Here is a 20,001-nt window from a genome sequence, read left to right as displayed (position 1 = left end):
AATAAAACCACAATGAAAATTAAAGCGTATCGAATTACTTTTTAAGTAAATAATTTATTAATAAAAATATTATTATTTTCAAAAATATATATGTATTTTTTTGTAATTTATATAATGTAATAAACGTATATTTAATATATTCAGTATAAAATATGCTGAGAATTAACAATAAATGCACTGAAGTATTGAAATAATTATTATTTCATTTATCGGAGTTTTATTCTTTCATATTTTTTGCCATTATTAATTAATTATAACACTGTAATAATTAATACCAAAAATGGCAGAACCTCCTTCCACCATGTTGTCGAGGTTAGAGAGCTTAGAAGTTCCAGCGAACAATACAGAAATTTCAGCAGGAACACAAGCTACCAATAGGCCACCCATGCCAATAAGGTTTATAAGGAAAAACGAAGCAAAGAGCGACTCATAAGCAACGTCTGATACAGAGTAGCGAGGCTACTAAACAGTGTCTGTTCGTCATGTCAGTGAGCTATAAACACTCGAGTTTAGGTATATAAATATATCCACTTCTGTGGAAAAAAAACAAGTATGGTTGTCGTACGTACACAGCATGATACTGGCCTGGATGTCGCCTTGGTTAACGAAGTCGCGTTGGCGGGTTAAGCAGAAGGTCAAGCTCGAAAAATCAGCCACAGATTCCCTTGGCCACTAGTGGCGAACGCAGTACTGTACTGGCCCAAGTATGGTTACTGTAACACAAGCATATGAAATCCTCTCGGAGGCATTGAATCGCAAATCGAATCCGAATCCTCCAGACGGATAGACTGCCATGGTAATCGCTGCATGGAGATACTTTACTGCGCGAACATCTGACCGATAGATACACTTTTAAGTAGCGTAATAAGAATATATAATTTGCGAATATTTTAAAAAATCAATTCGAATTTTTAGATGATATTTTATTTCTCAATTCAATCAAAAAAGGCCGCGCATAAGCCGATACAGTATAATAACGCGCGGCCGGATGGCCGAGCGGTCAAGGTGGCAGCCTACCGCTCTGGGGGACCCGGGTTCGAATCTGAACGGGTCGAAAAATCCCCAGGAATTTTTCGGGGGTGGTCCGTTCGGATATGCCGAGCCCCGTCCCTCACCACCCGGCAGCCCCATTGTGGGCCTGGCCGAACCCATAATGGGCTTGCAAAAAGAGGCGCTCTTAGTGCCCGCAGGATGGAAAGAGTTTTAAAAAAAGTATAATAACGCGTAAGAAAATTTATCGGAAAAAATGTAAAATTGTCTTCGAAAAATTTCGAATTTTATATTATTTATAATCATATAATTGTGTAAACTTCTGCGAATAAGAAGCAATCCGTTTCACTAAATGTATGCAATATACGCTTCCTAGAGACTGTATCAATTAACCTATCTTCCTTTCAAAGTAAAGCGAAATTTTTCACGATTTTTAAACTCTCAATGAATTACATTTACATATTCTTTAATATACTGTATTACCTAATTTTTTTCTTAAAGTGATTCGTGAATTGTCACAAAAATGCCCGATAAAATTTTGAAAAATTAAAATATTAAAATTGTTTAAACTGCTAAATCGGTGTCCGCCGCCATGTTAAATCGGACAATCCCATTCGGATAAATTTTATAAATTTATTCGAATAGATTATATAGATACGATTATGTTTTTATTATACTGTATTATATAAATTTTCAAATCTAAAAACAAGCAATAATCTGTAAAGATTTTATTAAAACATTTACGTATATATAAATTAAAAACTTTCGGATATAATAAATAAATACTGTACTTTAAAAATTAAAAAATTTCCGTTACGTCATTAGTGATGTAATATTATTGCGTAAGTCGTGATCTCATAACGACGTCAGAAATACGATTTCGTCATTCGTCGTGAAGAGAAAATTAATCTTTTTCGGCTCCGAATCCAAACGGTGGAGAAGGTCGTTGAGGTGAGTGCTCGGATATTGCTTGTATTTAGTAAGAAATGTCGTGTAAATTGTATTAAATATAAAGGTAACTGCTAATTTAATCTTCTAAAAGTAGAAATATTGTGACAAATTCTATATATATAATCTATTATACGCGAATTTCTATTCTAATCAAGGGTATCACCCATGCCACTGATGCTTCTACTTTCACGACTTTCGACCATTCTGCCTGTTTGATTTTATCATTCAATTTCGTTGGCTTTTTAAATTATAAATTTCATTAAATGGGATATTTTCTCCCCTCTTTCGTGCCCATTCGCCGCTTACTGAATTATGGTAGGTGGCCCACTATCCCTCGTAGTATTTGTTCGTATGCCTTACCTGGACAAAAAACACGTGGTGTTTGTGACTTTGGTGACATTTTTTGAATGCATTGTCGTCTTACCCAGTGTCTGGTTTTTGCCTCTAAGAAGCAAAATGTGTATAAAAGATCCTATTTTAGATTCTACAGATATTAGGTGAACGGCTGGATTTCTTTGTTACGAAAGGAATTGAGCTGTTTTTGTTTCGGTGGCAAGCTCGAGATTTAATCTTGGGGAAACTGATTGAATGAATGAAAAAAAATTTTAATACGAACTGGATACTTAAGTATTATAGGAAAAGAACAAGCGACACGATATAAATAAAAAAATGAATTTTAATTAGGAAAATATTCTTGGAAAGTTTACTAATGTTTCTTTTCCTGTTACTTTTTGGGTGCCGGTGGACATTTGGCCCATCCCTTGAGTGTGCTGTTGGTTTGTTTGATATTTGTAGTAATTATCGGGTTGGTTGTATCTATTACAGATATTCCCGTATAACTCTATAGCTAAGTTCCAAAAAAGAGCCATGTTAGGCAAATATGTGATGTACAAAATATAGGGTTAGGTTCTGAAAGTTGGCAAAAGTCTATTTTTTTTTTGTAATTAAGAGAAATGTGTTTATTAAAGCAATCGATAATCAACTAACAATCGCAATTGAAAGTATTGAACATTAATCTTCGTTTTTTTCTTTACTGCTAAATACTGTTAAACAGAAATGTTTTGTTTTTAGTGAAATACTTTGAGTTTTTATGTTGCTTTTAATCTGAAGTATTGGCAACATCTTGATTTTTTTCTGTTTTTTTTAATAATAAATTGATATTTTCACTTGCTTGTATTTGCATAACAGTTCTTTAAAAATTTAATGTTTTATGCAGTAACTTTAAATTTAATCTATAAAACAAAACACAGGGATGGTCTTTTGGTTCGTTTATGGCACTGGTTGTCGTTGCCCTATCAGCAATGACAACCACATCCAATTTATAGGAAATTTAGAATAAGAAGCTAAGGCAAGGAAGAAGAAAACTTGTATAGTCAATTCTTTTTAGAGAAAACAGAGTGAAACGCATGAAACAAAAGAAATTTCAACATTCCATGGGCAAATATGAGATGACAAACATGCTTACTTGAATAAAAAGAATATTGAATGACCAGTATTTGTTTGTGCTTAGAAACTGACATTTTGTATGAGATGTCTCCAAATCTCAAACCATGCTAGAGCAAAATCATATCACATTGTAAGAATACCATGCTGTATGGGGAATGTCCCTAATTTTTGAACTGTTAGAGCAAAACTGTATTGTAGGGATGTCTTGTACGGGGATAGCTGTATATATATATTAGATTTAAATTTAAATAAAATTATACAAAAATAGGCCCTTCTTTTATCAGTGTCTTGATTTTCTAAGGAAAATTGTGAAGATTGTATCTAGTCCTACTAATAAACAAAAAGTGATAAAAATAGGTACTGTTTAATACAGGTTGTTTTTCCTCTATCCTATGTTAAATCAGAAAAAGTGAATAAAAAATGTGTGTTGTGTCATTACTTTGTGATATCCACTCATTTGAAACTGATTGTGAATTAGTTATTTGTGAACTGCCAAAAATTATCATAAGAGGTTATAAATTCATTAAATAACTGTCCAATAATTTAAAATAATCATACTCTATGAATGAATGTATTGATGGAGTAAATTTTGTATCAAATGTTTCAACTTGGAACGTTTTATTGCTGTAGTGACAATATTTTAACATTATAATTACAAATTTTATGCTGGCATTTATTCTAAGATAAAACATAACTTATTAAATCAAACAGGCTGTCTTCGGGTATAAATGAATGTAAGAGTAGCTGGTGCTGGATATCTACACTAGCATTCTTAGGTCTGTCCTATCTGAGGATGGTTTAACTGGGTCAAAAATGTCAGCATTTCTGAAGTTTTATCCACTGTTAAGTGTCTTGCTTGCTTCATTAATTTAACTAGTGGCTACTTTAACTTTAACTGTGTCAGACCAAACCTTTAATGATATCAAGTGTGCCCAGTTTCGTAGGAATGTATCTTATTGGATGCATATGATGAGACCAGATGTTGGGAAATGAATAACCAGTCTATTGAATAGTATAATTTCTATTAATTAATTTTTCCATTGCCAAATCAATAGCTTTACAAAACAAAAAAATAAAAAAAAAATGTACAAACCTCACTCCAGCAGTGAAGATATTAAAAAGTTTAAATGTTTGTCACCTCCATAGACCTTTCATTAGCACCTGAGATCTGGGATGGAATGTTTGCATTCTAAGGCCAAGACTCCACTACCGTAAAAACCCTCACCGTAAAAGCTTTTAATCACGTGACCCTGATATTTTACGCTCGAGCAGGTCGTACAGGTTGTTTTTCCTCTCTATCCTATGTTAAATCAGAAAAAGTGAATCAAAAATGTGTGTTGTCATTACTTTGTGATATCCACTCATTTGGAACTGATTGTGCAGTGTTCAACTTTGTGCAGTGAGTTGGGCAGTGTTCAACTTTGGATGCGAATACGGCTGTAAAATGGTACCATCCACCAATCAGTAGTCAGTGAAATCTAGGTCATTGTGACATGGTGCTAAAATGGTGGAAAATGAGTTTTTGTCTGTTTCCTTGTGGCTACTCTAGAATAGATCTAGAAAGATTTATCAAAAACATCCGAAAGTATTCGTGTATCTACGACAAGAAGTATTCCGATTATAATAATGGATGCCTAAAACACGCAATATGGACGGCCAAAGGAAAATCCTTCAATTTAGAGGAGTATATAATGAAAAAGGCTAAGCTTAATAAGTGCTGTATATTATCTTAATTAATAATACGATAATAAAAGTTAATATATGAAAGTAAAGATATTATTTTTACTACATTTGTAATTATAATACAGAAAAAACTCGTAGAATATGATCATTGTCTTTATAACTTCGATAGTACCGTCGCCGTAAAAACTTCGCTAGCCGGACCTCCACCGCAATCCAAATGCAAATAGGTCACGTGATTAAAAATTTTTATGGTGAAGGTTGTTACGCTAGTGGAGTCTTGGCCTAAGACTGAATTTTCAAAGAACAGCTGAAATCAAAATATCAGTGCATTTGCTTGCTTGAGTTTTTACTCCTCAAATTTAATATTTCTATGTCTTTGGAAACATTTTTACTGGCGAGTCAGTTTGTGAGTCATCGAAATTTGAGATTGCAACTATCGGTGTGCCGTAATTTGGTATGCAAGGGTACAAGATCAACAATGCAAATGCTATATGGCAAGAGTGGCCAACAATCTAACCAACTATGGTTAGATTGTGGTAAACCCAACCAGTACATCTTAACCAACTATGGTTAAGATGTACTGGTTGGGTTTACATCATTGGGTTAAGGTGTACCGGTACATGACTTGAACAAGTGTAGGCTTACCACATTGGCTTGGCAAAGTCATAACCTCATTGACAGGTAGGTAAGCTTTAAGTGCTTGAAGTCTTATCAGTGCTGCCAGATGCCTAGATTTATAAATTCTAGGCAAAAGTTGACAAGCTTAGGTGTACACATATTTTTATACATAAAACAATTGTGGGCAAATTCTGGGACAATTTTCACTTTTCTGTAAAAAATGACTAAAATTGCAAATATCAACATAAACTTAGCCAAAAATTTTCCAAAATTTAGTGCAAAATGGGCACAAAGGAAAACAATTTTGGCCATGGGACACAGCCGCTCTGAGTCTTATTTATAAGTATTTTTTAACAGTTGTAATATCTGCAATATATTTCAACTTGTAATGATGTACAAAGTACACAATAAATGCATTTTTTAAACTGACTGACTGACAGTTTTTGATTACTCAAGTTTACTCACATTTACAAACTTAACAAGTCACCATGACTAAAAATTTTTAGGCTAGTGTATGCTCTGAATATAAACATGTACTCATTGACTAGTGAATTTAAAATGAAATGTTTTGAGAACTACCTTCAAACATTGTCCTGGATTTCAGCTTTTCTGTAATAATTCTCAGAATCTAAGGTGCGGTAGTGTCTTTCATCTCTGTAGTGTAATAGCCACAATGCCCTAGACATAAAAATTAATATGATAAATGTTAAGGAGAGTTTTTGTATAAAATTCTGATTTGTTATAAAAACTTGAATTTTTTTTTCTATTGCCTGGTTTAATAAAACAGTGTAATGTATATGTGTTAACTTTTTTCTTTGAATTTTTCATCAATATTCTTTTTATATTTGAGATCATTTGTAACTTATCGGTTAAAGATGTCATTTTTCTCTTTAAAGAATATTTTCGTCCTTTTTGATTTGTATGTCATCAGTATAGTTTTTAACAGTTGAAACTGATCACCCATGGAATTTTGGTGTTATAGAGTAAGCCAGTGGAGTGATAAAATTTTTCTAATCTTTATTCCTTGTATTGCCCTGTTTCAATAATTTTTTTGTTCATATAAGCTCAATTAATTTTTCAATCTCTGGATTTTTCCAGACTTAAAGTCTGGAAAAATCCAGAGATTGAAAAATTATGGATGAACTGCTCTGTTTAACTAATGAAATAGCAAAATAATATCCCACGTTTCTTTATGCAGCGCTTGAGAAGCGCTTTACAGCAAACACACTGAAGCTAGTTTCTAATTGCCCAACACTGCTTGTGACGTCATTTTGCTACACTCTCGCTGTATAAAGAAACGCGGGGATACATAGTTGTGTAGGATGTCTTTATTCTATGTAAGTCTATGTTCAACTTAAGTTTACAATATAACTCAAAAGCTTTCATAAATTATTCTATATGAAAATTTTATTCTTATGGATTAATTGTATTAATTATTAATGAATTGATATCATTTTGTAATAATTTATTTTTGACTATTGAGAAAATATATATTGCAGAAGCTTCTGAATTTTTATTTAGAAAATCATTTTTACCAATTTTTTATAATACTAAAAAAAATGGGAAACTATTATTGGTGAAGGATAAAATGCATGCATTTTTAAAGTAATCAAGATGTAAATAACTTTAATGCTTTTATCTTTTAAGTAATGTTTTTTATTTCAAAAGTAAAAATTCATCATGCACTTTTAGGCCATATTAAATGTAACTTTTTGTCATTTATTAGAGAACATGGCCTTGCAATTTTGAAAAAAGACTTTTTCTGAATTTAAATATACCTAGAAAGGTTTTAATTTATATTTAGAAGTCTAGTTACGTATTATATGTATTAGTTTTATATACGTTTTGTATATACTCTGTCTGGATCCTAATTGCAGTGTTTCTAGTGACTCTATAGTCTATTTATCGTAACTTGGCACCTATTGTAAACAAAGGTTTTGTTGTATTAATCTGCCAGAGATTTTTATTGGTCAAATCACAATTGGAAGTGGCTAGACACATGTTGACCAGTTAAGCCCCTTTCTCTGCACATGTTAAAGTAGGTCAGAGTGGTCACAATTTAAAAATTACCGAGGTAATACAGTTGACCCCCCCTATAACGCAGTAGATATGTTCCACTTTATAAGAATTTCATGTTGTAGGAATCCTTAAATACATTAGCCAATCGCAGCCCGACATGTGTGCAGTTTAGGGACTATGGCTGTTTGAAAGGTTTTCTTCCATAAAATTAATCGATTCTAGACTAATTCGACTCAACATTTCCAAAACATGTATAATTTTTTGGAAATAATCCGTATAAACTATGCTATAAACAAAAAATTGTAGGATTACTTACCAAGTGTGCACCGTTCGACGTTGCCATTGCTTAAGCTTGTTTTCGTCGCGGCGCACCAAACAGCAGCCGCGTTTTCTGATAAGTTATTTTTCTGTGAAAAATTCGTTGAACTTTGGAGACATCATTAATAGAAATAATTTTTATGAATGTTGAATAAGAAATGTTTTTTTCACAAGAAATGTATAAAATTACAGTACTGTATTAGACTTATGGTACCTAATTTATATACTGTACAGACGATAGTAAACTCAACTTACCGCCTAAACTGTCCGTAGCATGTAAGTAATTCGGCTACTCGTCCACTATTGGTCCAAATTCGACCAATCCTGTCGCAACACGAGTCTGCGATGACGTTTTACTGCATTTTAGGTGTCTCTCTTAGAGTCTTTATATGAATGCGGTCGCAATTTTTTCGCCACGATATACAAATCTGCATTATATGAACCCACGTTATAGGGGGGATCTACTGTACTTAGAAAACTTATTACAGCCTACTTTAACATTTTTACATAGATGTTTAAATTACTTCCATTGTTTAAATATAGTTTGTTAAAAATTATTATTAAATATATATTATTAAGACTTGCACAAAACATATTTATAATTGTGTAGTTGAACGTACTTCAGAATTTTCATCTACACAACTATTTTATTAAATAGATATAAAACGAAACAAATTCTGTGGCAATCCTTAAAAATCATACTCAAACCTCTGAAGGAAAACATTACAGTAATGTATGAATTTATCTGTGATATTTATATAATTAAAAAATTTTTAAAGTAATTACAGTGACAAATTACCTTATTAATCGTCTGTATCAGAAGATAGTTGCTTAATTTAATCATTTATATCACTTGTCACTACTTGTGTTTGACTGAATAATCAGTTTTTCTACAACAGTTTCCAAAATCTCATAATTCATTGTTCCACATTTGCTGTTCTTTTTCTATATGCTCGATACATTTTCTCCATCTTTCTCCAGTTATTTGTTCGACAACACACAGTTTGAAATAATGATAGTTATTGTAATGAGTGGAAAACGACACCAAGACGACATAGTGCGCATGACCGGAAAAAGTTTGTTTAGTGATTCAGAATGTGCAAATATTTATTAAAATAACAATTTAACAAGTATGATATAATTACACTTATAATTGATATAATTACACTTATAATTGATATAATTACACTTATAATGATTGCTAAGTGACTAGTATTTCATTAATGATTTTATAAATAACGAAGAACTATTATTTTCTGCGGACGAATGAGATGCAACGTGGTTTCTAATTGATGGACGTGGGTTTAAGCTAATAAACAAAGGGGGTGTGTCTTAGTTTGTTTACAGTATGTGCCAAGTTAGGATAAATAGACTATAGATAGGAAATTCTGCTCTGCTCCCAAACCAGATTATCTAGTAACCATAGCTAAACTGTCTTTCTTCTTTATTGAAAAGAGAAAGGATGCAAATTTTTTTTTACAATACCCATATTTCATAATAGCAGTGGCAGGTTTCCATTGCAGGCATGTGCCTAGCCTTGTATACCATTGAAAGCTATGGTTTACCGTTAAATATTTTAAGTTCTAAATTAAACTAAAAGTTGAAAATATTTATAGTCTATATGAAAACTAAAACTAACTTTTAAATCAAAATGTAATTGGAATGTTTGAATATTATTTTAGTTACTATAACTAATTTGATTTTTTGAGGTAGAGTGAAGTTAGAGTTGTCACATTATTTTAGTGTTGTTTTTTTAATTGAATTGTAGAAATCTGGGAATTGTAGACATATATCAGTTTTTTTTTTTTAAATTCTATTCACCCTGTATGCAGTAAGAGGCCTTTTCAACAAGCGGTTATGGGTTTGTCTGGGTTTCAAGATCACTGCAGTAAAGCAAATAAGAAATAAGTGTATTTTAACTTATCAGAATTTGCAAATCCAAAACATAACATTGCACAACATCTATAATTATAAGGAGATAAGCGTGTTTATTGTAATTAAAGATATTATCATCATTTCAAAATATAAATATTTGAAATGAAAAAGAATGAGAAAAATTTAATTCAAAAATAAAATGAAGAATACAAATTTATATTTTCCTTTCATTCACAAACTGAATGTTTTGATATTCTCAAGCAATGGAAATTTTTCTTGTGTATTAAATGAGCATGTTGATCTAGATTCTGCTGCCATTTATGTATTAGTAAAAATTACTAACAAAAACACTAAGAGCAATAAAATGTACATTTACTTAAATTAATACTCATATATTTTCAGTTTACCTTAAAATAAAAGACCAGTAATATGAAAGACTCCCTGGAAGATATTTCGAGTTACAATCAGGAATCGGGAGGCCAAAAGTTAGCGAGAAAAACGAAGGATGCACCTTTTATGGTTATAGGTGAGTACTTTGTTTAATCTATTTTTCCCTTGATTCACTTTAAAATAAAACTGAATATAAATTTACGTACACAAAAGAAATGATTTTACCAATTCTTTTCACACACAGAATGATGTTACAATATTTTATAGGAGATAAATTTATTTTATATTTCTTCATTGTTTTTCCAAATGTTTGATTTTTAAGTTACACATTTTCTACTTTGTTTACTCTTCCAGAAAAAGGTAAGATCAACACATGACCTGATGTGACAATGGTATTTAATTTTTGATATGCATTTTAAATGTCTGCAGCACTCCTCCAGTCATAAAATTTCTGTATCAAATTTTATTAAGTTAGAAATTAAGGCTATTATGGCCTTATATGGCATTTATAGGTCTATTTAACATTTTACTGATTAATAAAGTTGTGCATCTGACAATATTTATTATAAACAGAGGTTAAATTTTAAGAACAAGCATCTATTACAATTTAAATCAAATTTGAATCTCAAAATGTGAATTCTTAGATTATTAATAACATTTATAATTTAACATTTTAATAACCTTAACAGACAGAGATTTAGGATCTAAAGCAAGCATCTATTATAGTTTAAAGTCAGTTCAATCTGCCAGAAAGTTTAATGTAAAATTTTCCAAACAGTAAGTAATATAACTGAATTTATTTTTAAAGTTTAGAATTGAGTGGTATAAATTTATACCATAAAATTAACTTGTAGAAGAAACACAAAGGTCTTGTCCTTCCAACACCACAGCAGCAACAACTTGGAGTTGATCTTTATTTTTAGATTGGTCCTCTGGTGGAAGTACAATTTAAATTGTATTGCCACTAGAGGGCTTCTTAGACAATTTTTGTATATTTAGGTGAGAAGAGGCTCAAAATAAGAGTTGACTCTGCTGTGTGATATTGCTATTGACATAGTGTTAGAAACAATTGTAAAGACTTTTACATCATCATCAGTATTCTGCTCCAAAAGCAGATTGAGCAATACCTTCATCCTTCTCTGACCATCCCTATTTCTCTCAAGTTCCTTCATCCTTTAGATCATCAATCATTTTTATTCTTTATCTCTCCCACAATTACATTTTCTATGATACTTTTCATTAAATATTACCTTGCAAGTTTCTGGCTCCATATTATTATCTTTAGTAAACAAACACCATTAAAAAAAAAATATAACTTCCAAATAGTAATTAAAAGATTACCCTCAATTATACAGATAATTAAAATGGACAAAGAGAAGAGAGAAGAAGTGAAAAGGCTGAAAATCTATATGATTGGCAAAGGGAGTAAGGAATTTTTTCTTCATAGGATCAACTTGTAGATCTGAATCTCGGGGTTAAAGAGCATTTCAAATCCATTACCTGATACCCCATGAGCAGCACAATTTTAACACAATGGGCCATAGAGAAAGACTTAGAAGAAAGTTGGAGACAACATCAATAATACTTAGAAGCTGGTATGGCATTTAAGAACAAGGATTTTGGAACAATGTTTTATTTATATAGTAAAAAAGCATCTTAACATCATTAATTCACAAGACTTGATAGAACTGGATACAAGATTGACTGGAGTAATGCAAACATGAAATTGGGAAGATATAATTAGATGTTTACAAGACAAAAATGAGTGAAGCAGTTTGATGTAAGCAAAGAGTGAAAAGTTAGTATTTTGGTGTTAATACTTTTAGCAGCAGAGAAGCAAGATTAATGCTGTGCTTGCATGGAGTTTTTTTTTACAAATTTAGAACAATATGTAGTTTTAAATATTGTTTGACCTTAAAAAACAGTTGGAAAGCTCAAATTTAGTTTGAACAGTGAGTGATGTTCATCAAGAAGCTGAAGCTGTCCTAATAAAGAAAGAAAATGCTCCTTGGTGATAAATTTAAATGATAGCTAACTGAAATAAGCATTTAATACAGATAACCTCTTTCATTATTCCATCTTTATATATCCTTATATATAGTTTTCTTCAATAGTTATCTTCTCTCGCGAGTTCTTTCCGGCACTTCACAATTATTAATTTTATCAGTCCAGCTTATTTTTAACATTCTTCTCTATATCAACATTTCAAATGCCCTGATTCTTCTCTCATCAATTTTTAACCTTATCATAAATGTCATACCTCTCTATTTTTCCAATTTCTCTATTTCTTTGCATTCATTCTCTAACCATTTAATTCTTGCCCCTCTGATGTTCTTCTAAAAGCATTTTTTTCAATTCTCTGTATTTATTTTTGCTATCTATCATTATTACACTTTCATTTTTATCTTCCATCCATTTTTTTCTATTATATCAACTTATTTAAGGTTTTTTGATCTTCGCACTATTTTTGAATCTTGATCATCTTAACTGCCTTGATTATTTCTCCTTCAAAATTTTCCATTGGTTTATTACATTATTACTAATTGAAGTATTTAACTCAAGAAATAGCAAGGAAGATTGCAGATATTTCTTAACATTACATTCTCTCGTATTCAATACTTCTGAATTTTTGGCTAATTCCTTTCAGTCACATCTGCAATTTCACGATAATTAGATTTTGGTCCAAATTAATTTTAGCTTTAAGATGAGTAAATGCACTTTTGATGCTATTTAAAAATTTCATTTCAATCAAAATGTAGTTAATCTGAAACCTTTTCTTATCACCTGGGGCCTTCCAAGTGTATCTTCTGTTATGGTTTTTGAATCAAGTGTTAATAATAAATGTATTCTCTCTGCAGAAGTTCAGTAGCCTTTCTCTTCTTTCATTTCATAATCTCCTAGCACCTTCTCTCATCATCATCAAACACAGCATTTATATTGCCCATTATTATAACATGACCATTCTCTTCTTTCTCTTTGCATAATTTTATTAATCTGAGCATATATTTCTTCTATCTCCTCATCTAGATGGTCACTTGTTGGCATATACACTTGAATGAACAGCAACTCTTTGACCTTTATTTTCACCATCGTGATCCTATTATTCACAGTCTATACCCTCGACCTTGTTCTTTATTTTCTTACCAAGAACAGTTGCCATGCCATTCCTTCCTCTCACATTTCCACAATAGATTACTCTCACCTTATCACTATAGAAATCAACTTAACTTATATCTACACTAAATCCAATCTCTCTTTTTTCATTTTCTCCCAAGTTTTCCAGTTTTGCAATCCTTAGCATAGTTCTAACATTCCAGATGTTGACTCTCAACTTTTGTCCTATTCTTTGGGAGTTTTGCATGGTAACAACTTGGAAGTCACATTATTTTCCCTGCCAGCAAAGGTCCTTACATAATTGCTGTAAGTGTCGGCACTATCATACAATTTTTTGTTGGTGTAATTCATATACTGGAAGGAAATATTAATTTTTTTCCTTTGCCTGTTCTAACACTTTCGTTCAGTTCTTTACTCAGAGCAAATAATTTGGGCTTCTTTCACCCACCACATGAGTGATGTTCCTGGTAGGGGTAGGGTCCTCTCAGGTTCTTACGCTAATTTTATAGTATAAATTTCCTCTATTATATTCTAAAAATTATAAATTTGATGTTAAAGAATTAAAAGCTATGGGCTTTTTTTTTCCTTCAGTAACACATCACACAAGGAGCATTTGTCGATATTGATTTTATTGGAGGAAATGCATTTCGGGTCTTAGTGACCCCTCTTCAGTCCTTAGACTTTACAAAAAGAAGATACACAAGGATTGCATGATGCATAATAATACATACATATAAAAATTTTTAAAAAATATAATATGTATTATTATGCATCATGCAATCCTTGTGTATCTTCTTTTTGTAAAGTCTAAGGACTGAAGAGGGGTCACTAAGACCCGAAATGCATTTCCTCCAATAAAATCAATATCGACAAATGCTCCTTGTGTGATGTGTTACTGCAGAAAAAAAAAGCCCATAGCTTTTAATTCTTTAAAACCAACAGTACAAAACCAGTAACAGAAAATTTACTTAGTTTACTTGTTGTTTTGGGGAATTTTATTTGGAACTTTGTTGGCAGTTGAACACATTTTGAGATTCAAATTTGATTTAAATTGTAATAATACTTGTTCTTTGAATTTAAACCTTCTGTAATAAATATTGTCAGATGCGTGACTTTATTACAGTCAGTAAAATGTTAAATATAAATGGTAATTGTTTATAATAGCATTGATTTCTAGCTTTATAAAATTTGCTTTATGTAAAGTGCAAAAATACATTTAAAATACTTATTGTAAAAATTTAAATTGTTGCATCAGATCATGCATTGTTCTTGTCTTCTAGAACAGGTTGGTAAACTTTTTTAGGAAGGGCCAGATTGTAAAAAAAAATCAGGTTTGGCAGGCCAGGTTGCAAACCCAAATAGGTACCTTTTTTTAATAGGTACTTCTACTCATAAAGCAAAAGCAAAAACAAAAAAAAAGTTATTTTTTTATTAGGAAGTGGTATTTTTAAATACATAATATTTATACACATTATTGCCGATCTTCAAAACAAATAAAAACGTTTTTAATGAAGTTATTATAGAATGGTGAAAATTTACTAATTTGAAGAATGAAAGTGATTCTTCTGAGACAATATTTCATCATACTGAACTTCAAGTCAGTAATTCCTATTATTCCCGCAGGCCATAGTTTGCTGACCCCTGTTCTAGAAGAACAAAGAATTATTACAGCACAGTTTTCTGTAATTGAAAGTTATATATTTTCTAATTAAAAGTACATGGGCTTTTTTTTTTCAATCTCTGATGGTCCATTTAAAAAAAACAAGTGTAAAACTTTATTATTAATACAGTAGAGCCTCAAACTCGGCACTCGATAACCCGGCACTCCGGATAACTCAGCCACACCCTGGCAGGGCAAAAAAATCCTTAGTTAATTAATTTTCATGATAAAGACAGCTTTATGCCTCATAAAGTATTTTTCTGAGGTCTGTCTTATCAGGTAAATTACTGTACACAGTGTATTCATTAATTTTCATTTTCATGTAGTATAAAGGCTCTATGCCTTCATAAAAGACGTACTTTTTCCTTTGTTTAAGGGTATTTGGGCAGTTTATTTTATTCTCTGTTGTATTCTCAAGTAAACAATACATACAAGTACAGTACAGTATTTTCTGAGGAAACACTCACTTATTTTTTTAACCCCATTCCCAATAACCTGGCATTTTCACAAACTCGGCCACTCTTTGGTACACATTAGGCTGAGTTTTTGAGGATCTTCTGTAATGCATTTCCAGCCCAACATTTGCTTCTCTTTGCACTGTGTTTTTTTACACAAAAATAAAAAAAATTTTTGTAAATAACACACAAAATGCATTACACTTATAATTAAATGACTGACATTAACATATTTAGTACTGGTTTGTACAAACAAATTATTATTATTACGACCATTAACGACACAGCTTTATTTTTTACTTTGCTTTTTAAAAAAGAAACAGATTCTTACATTAATATAAAATTATATTTTTACGAAATTAAGTGTACATTTTTCCTAGAAAAAGTTTGAAATTTCTTTTACAGTCAACCCAAACATTTCTTTTTTTGTGCTCTTATAAATATTTTGCTTCTTCGTTATCTGTTATATTGATTACCTAAGTCTGCTATTATCAATGTTGTCATTCCATATTTTATCTACCTTTACTCCATTATTTAAAATAATTCATTTATTTCCATTTATTATGGTAAAATACTTTTATGTTTTGTTTAAACATACTTTTTCACTAAGTAATGTTTTATATTTATTTTTATCTATATTAAATTTTGCTTCTTGACAATATTGATATTGTGGCCATTCTTTATTGTTAAGCCTTACAGTTCCCTGGTGTTCTTTTCATCTTTCATTATATTTTCCCTTTCTTTTTCCTATTTTTATTTATTACATTATATTTGATGTAATTAATGTCTTTCCATTTTTATCAATCTGTTATATATATATAATTTTATATCTTGCACTAGTTCTTGTTTGATGTTATTTCCTCTGTTAAGATTTGAGTGTTTTACATTTCTAATGCTCTAATATATATGATGATACTTGTGCCCAGTTTTAGATTTTTCTTTATTTTTGGTGGTATTTTGATGATAGTCTTGTTTACTATTAAATCATCTTCCAATTTTTACTTTCCTGGCTGTTATATATAAGAGAGAAAATATGGCAATTGGTCAAAAAATGACCCAAAGATTTTTAGAATTTTGGACTCTGATGACCTCAAAACATTGAGAAATGCAAACAAATTTATCTGTAATTTGTCAAAAGTATTTGTAATAATATTTCAAGTAGAAATAATAACACTGATAGACAGAATTAGTGTTTTTCTTAAAGTTTTTGGCATTGCAAGAAGCAATTTCAAGCCTTTTATATGCACATTTTATAGGAGGGTTTTATTTGTTATCTGAATTTTTTGCATAGTATACACCACCATGAGTTATGCACCCAAAATTACAATAATTTTGGATATATTTGAAAGTCTGTATATGATGATAAATCTGTGACCGCAGGGTTGGCACCTCTTTGGCACCCTGTCAGGATGACACCACTGTGTCCCTGTAACGGACACAGGAAAAATTTATTGGCTGTTTATTTTGTTACGCAAACGGTCGCATTTGTGGACTTTTTGTTCCAGGATGGAGGCGTAACGAGAGAATCAGAGAATCGCTCTACATAATCTATACATAATGCTCGTTTATTGTGCATACTTTATACAATCGCAATAGCTATATACAATCGGTTCAATGAACATATCTATTTTTTGCCCGGTTACCCATATTCCTGAGAGAGAGAGCTCACATGAATTTCGCGCGAGGATAAATACCTTGGGTTGAATCGTCGATTAGTCTTGGGTTGAATCTTCGATTAGTGACTTCACAAAGTTCTTTCGAACGTTGAAACGCTTTTCCCAGTTGCACAAAGTTCTTTCGAACGTTATTGCGCATAGTCCGTCCGAACAGCGGCGATTAGATGAGTTCCGGGTAGCGGCTAATCCGTTCACGTAAATTGCACAGTGCACCAATTTCCAGAGACTGACCCCTCCTTTTTATAAAGGGGGTCTCGTTGGGTTTTTTCCACTGGCTTATTTGGACTGTTTTTTCACCACTGACCAATAGTCTTTTCGAGATTTCGGGTGACACATTCGATGTATCATACTTGACAAGGAACTAAGTTCGTGGGAAAAGATTTTTATGTTCTTTTTTTATATCTGTTTGTTGGATATTTCTTTAAACTTTTCCTCCCTCAACTAAAAATTTATTTAACAATTTATTCCCTAAATTCGACTCTCACAAATCTTATTATTGTTTCTATTGTTGATGCTAACAAACAGATCTACATCTCATTAATTAATACCCAAAACAAAACGGAAGTATCTCCATAATTTTTTAGTTTTATGTGATGGTTTATGCAAAATGCATGGAAACATTGCATTATTTTTTTTAGACTAGTTTAATTGGTCTAAAAAAAACTTAATTGTCTTTCATTCGGTGGATCTCTAAATATAATTTATTGGTGTATGTTTTTCTTAGCAGATGAAATTTAGATGCCAGATTAGCCTTTCTCTTCATCATTATCTATTCAATTTATGGATTTGTAAAAACTTCTTAAACATTCTGGCAACATTTTATAAATTATTAAGTAGTTTTAAAGAATTTTCATTTTTTTATCCTTTAAAAGTATTCGTAAACTATGAATTTTCTTTTAAAAATTAAATATTTTGTTAATTATAGAATTTTGTAAAACTGTATAGTAGTATATTTACTGATTTATTTCTAAACCCATCTCTAAGATGTAAGGTCTAATTTATGCTTTAAGTTAAAGCCTCTACTCAAATTATCGGAGAAATTTGTTTCTTAATTCATTACATTTAAACTTATTTTTACTGATTTGAATTTGGGAATTTTTTTCTATATTATAAAATTGGTAATGAAGCTTCTTTAGATATAAATTTTAATTTGTATAAAACTTCCATTTGCTTTTACTAAAGATAAAAAATACTTTTCCTTCTAACTGCTAAAATTTTCTAATAGCACAGAATTAACTTATAATTTTCTGGAAAATTTACAGATTTTAAACAATTGTAGAAGTGCTCTTTGATTATTTAAGAATACTGATTCTACACAGATTAAATACTAGAACATTTGTAGAATGATGTAAATAAGAAATTTACCTTTAACTTGTTAACTTTTAAAATTGTTTTTGATTTTTTTTTACGCGAGACACTACTGTGGTCATTTGGTTTTGTCCCAGTATGTGTGTGCTGTTATGGGTTGGGGTCCAAACTTAACGGTTTCCCATTCCTCGTCTAAGCTATTCCAACTTTCTCGGCAAAGTGGAGTGGAATCGATTAGATTAGTTAATCGGGAATGGTGCCACCACCCCAAACTACTATTAACAAATTACGATAGTTCTAATTGGATCCAAATCTGGATTCTTTTGGAATGGCCCAATGCTTTTATTGTGTTTTGCTCAGACTTAGTCTGATATTGGTATGTATTGTTTGGAAACATTTATGAAAAATAACCCTGTGTATTAGCATAGCTATTATTACTTTTATTCTTATCAATGTTATTTCAACATGCATTTGAGAGATGCACAAATAAATAAAATTGACGAAATGTGATATCTATTTTCAGGTCTGGCGGGATGCACTCTAGCCTGTCTTTACGGCATCTATAACTACAGGAGACGGGGCAAAATGACCACTTCCATATACCTAATGCAACTCCGAGTGACTGCGCAGGGAACGGTGGTGGCCTGTCTCACCCTGGGTGCCCTCTATTCCATTTACCAAAAATTACAATCCAGGAACAGTGCACAATTAAAGGAAAATGAATAGAAATATTGTATAAATAGTTATTTATTGGTGTTTAAAAGACTGTATACATTTCTATTATGGTAAATAAAATAATTTTAGAATAAATTTATTTTATAGTTTAATTTTTCTTTAATTAAGATTTCTTGATAATTTCTGTATGAAATATCAAGCAAGCTCCAGATAAGTTTCTTTCACCTTACCCATAGGCAATATTGTTATCAACAATAATTTTGTGTTCCCTGTTTTTTTTTCAAAGAAATAGTGTCTTTCTATCATTTTCATTAGCTATTAGTGATTATGACACCAATTAGTATCAATACAGATACCTTTTAATTCCAGAGGAGGTTACTAGAAGAGCCATCAACTATGAATTTTCAGTCAGCCACAAACTGATTTTCGTAGGAATTGACAAAAGCATTAACCAAACCTTTATGATGCTATACGTAATATGTAAATATTCTACATTCTTTTGTGATAGTTCCTGTATGTATTTACAAAAAGATACTGCATTGCAATAGCTGTAGGAAAGTTTACCGAATTCTTAGAATATCTGTCGCAAAGGAGGCTTTGGATGCTCTCAAATCGCTGATTATGCAGTAATGCATTGTATAACGTGCACAGGCAGATAATCCGTGTGTCCAGGGTCGGAATTGCTCCTACACCACATCATAACTCTATTAATAGTTCTAAGTAGTATAGAAATAGAACACAGGACACAATACAGTTCCTTTTACTTCGGGAGGTGCCAGTGAACCCAGGGGGTGGGTCCCCTGGGTTCACTACTGAATGGAGC

At 31.3% G+C, this 20,001-nt stretch overlaps 1 protein-coding gene across 1 annotated transcript; it reads left to right on the top strand.

The window, feature by feature from the left end:
• The first annotated feature begins 1,808 nt into the window (after positions 1 to 1,808).
• On the top strand, positions 1,809 to 19,313 carry LOC111636059 (HIG1 domain family member 1A, mitochondrial-like). The gene is made up of 3 exons (XM_023381220.1): positions 1,809 to 1,941; positions 10,303 to 10,426; positions 19,027 to 19,313. The coding sequence occupies exons 2-3, from the start codon at positions 10,330 to 10,332 to the stop codon at positions 19,227 to 19,229; spliced, it is 300 nt and encodes a 99-aa protein (XP_023236988.1). The 5' UTR covers positions 1,809 to 1,941; positions 10,303 to 10,329; the 3' UTR covers positions 19,230 to 19,313.
• Positions 19,314 to 20,001: the final 688 nt, after the last annotated feature.

Source organism: Centruroides sculpturatus, unplaced genomic scaffold, assembly GCF_000671375.1.
Source record: "Centruroides sculpturatus isolate CEXI.00-Female unplaced genomic scaffold, Cexi_2.0 scaffold1009, whole genome shotgun sequence".
Classification (NCBI taxonomy): Eukaryota; Metazoa; Arthropoda; class Arachnida; order Scorpiones; family Buthidae; genus Centruroides; species Centruroides sculpturatus.
This window is presented reverse-complemented; position numbering and strand designations above follow the sequence as displayed.